The sequence below is a fragment of the Sphaeroforma arctica genome, assembly GCF_001186125.1.
Source record: "Sphaeroforma arctica JP610 unplaced genomic scaffold supercont1.8361, whole genome shotgun sequence".
Classification (NCBI taxonomy): Eukaryota; class Ichthyosporea; order Ichthyophonida; genus Sphaeroforma; species Sphaeroforma arctica.
The window spans coordinates 1-1,247 of NW_014032197.1; the positions used below are offsets into that span (position 1 = coordinate 1).

General features: G+C 39.1%; 1 protein-coding gene across 1 annotated transcript; it reads right to left on the reverse strand.

Annotated features, from left to right (window-relative positions):
- Positions 1-142: 142 nt before the first annotated feature.
- Positions 143-1,123, reverse strand: SARC_16550 (hypothetical protein; the record flags this gene model as incomplete). The annotated part of the gene is made up of 2 exons (XM_014289343.1): positions 143-286; positions 1,001-1,123. Coding segments are annotated over 2 exons (267 nt in total), but the record flags the coding sequence as incomplete, so codon positions are not given.
- Between the last annotated feature and the right edge of the window lie 124 nt (positions 1,124-1,247).

The window sequence follows — 1,247 nt, forward strand, 5'->3', positions numbered from 1 at the left end:
ATATATATATATATATATATATATATATATATATATATAATAATAATATATATATATATATATATATATATATATATATATATATATATATATATATATATATATATATATATATATATATATATATATATATATAACATACCCTTTTGTAAGGATTGACTGAAATCAGCACTGGTCCGATGTAAGTATAGATTTTGTCTTCAAAATAGCGTTCGGATAAGTTCTTCTCAATACCCTTCTGACTCACATCGCCCAGCAACACCATATCGTCCACGGCTCCTTTCGCCTGCAGTCACACAGTTAAATCATTGAGTTGTAGTTAAAAAAACCATAAACCCTAAAACCCTAAACCATCGAGATGCAGCAAATCAAATGTCATTGGCAGTCTGTCTAAACAGACAGGCGATGCCGCTCGACATCAGTAGATAATACTACCACCAAGTCACAGTTACAGATACAAATACAGACGCACTCTAGTAGGAATCGTCTTGCGGCCAGACTTTGGTTTCCAAATGCGTAAGCGTAGACATGTGCATGCCCAATACGGTTGCTATGGTCAATCTACGACTCCTGCGGAGTGTATGTGCTCATCTTATCTCTATAAAATGTAGAGACCATAAACTTGGCTGACTCCGAACGCGTCCTAAAGCATTGATTTTCAAACCACCATTAGCTGACGAACCACGTCTCCCAAGTGATATACATAAGTTACGTTTAGATACTACGCTATCAAACAATACATAACAGTTGCATTTAAGTGATACGCTTTTATGACATCCAGAGAACGTATACGCCAATGCCGTCCGTGTCGACTATACAAACCAAGTCCCAATAAGAAACAACAGTTATGCACACACCAGATGTGCCGCATATCTATTGTATCACACAGTCTACCTACATGAGTAGCCTATCATATCACACTGTCTACCTACCTGAGTAGCCTATCATATCACACTGTCTACCTACCTGAGTAGCCTATCATATCACACTGTCTACCTACCTGAGTAGCCCTGAACTGTGTATCTAACTCTTCCTCGCCTTTCTTCTTAGTCTCTTTTCCGAGATGTGGCTGGTGCACCGCGCGTCTACCAGCACTCGCTGAGATGGTAAGAGCCGACCACATTTACTTATCACATGACTAGCACACACCAGTATATACCGAGTGTGCTGGCTGGTACGGTTGTAGATGTGTAGTAGATGTGTACGTATACAATGATGCCACATACACACACGCTACGACAAAAAGG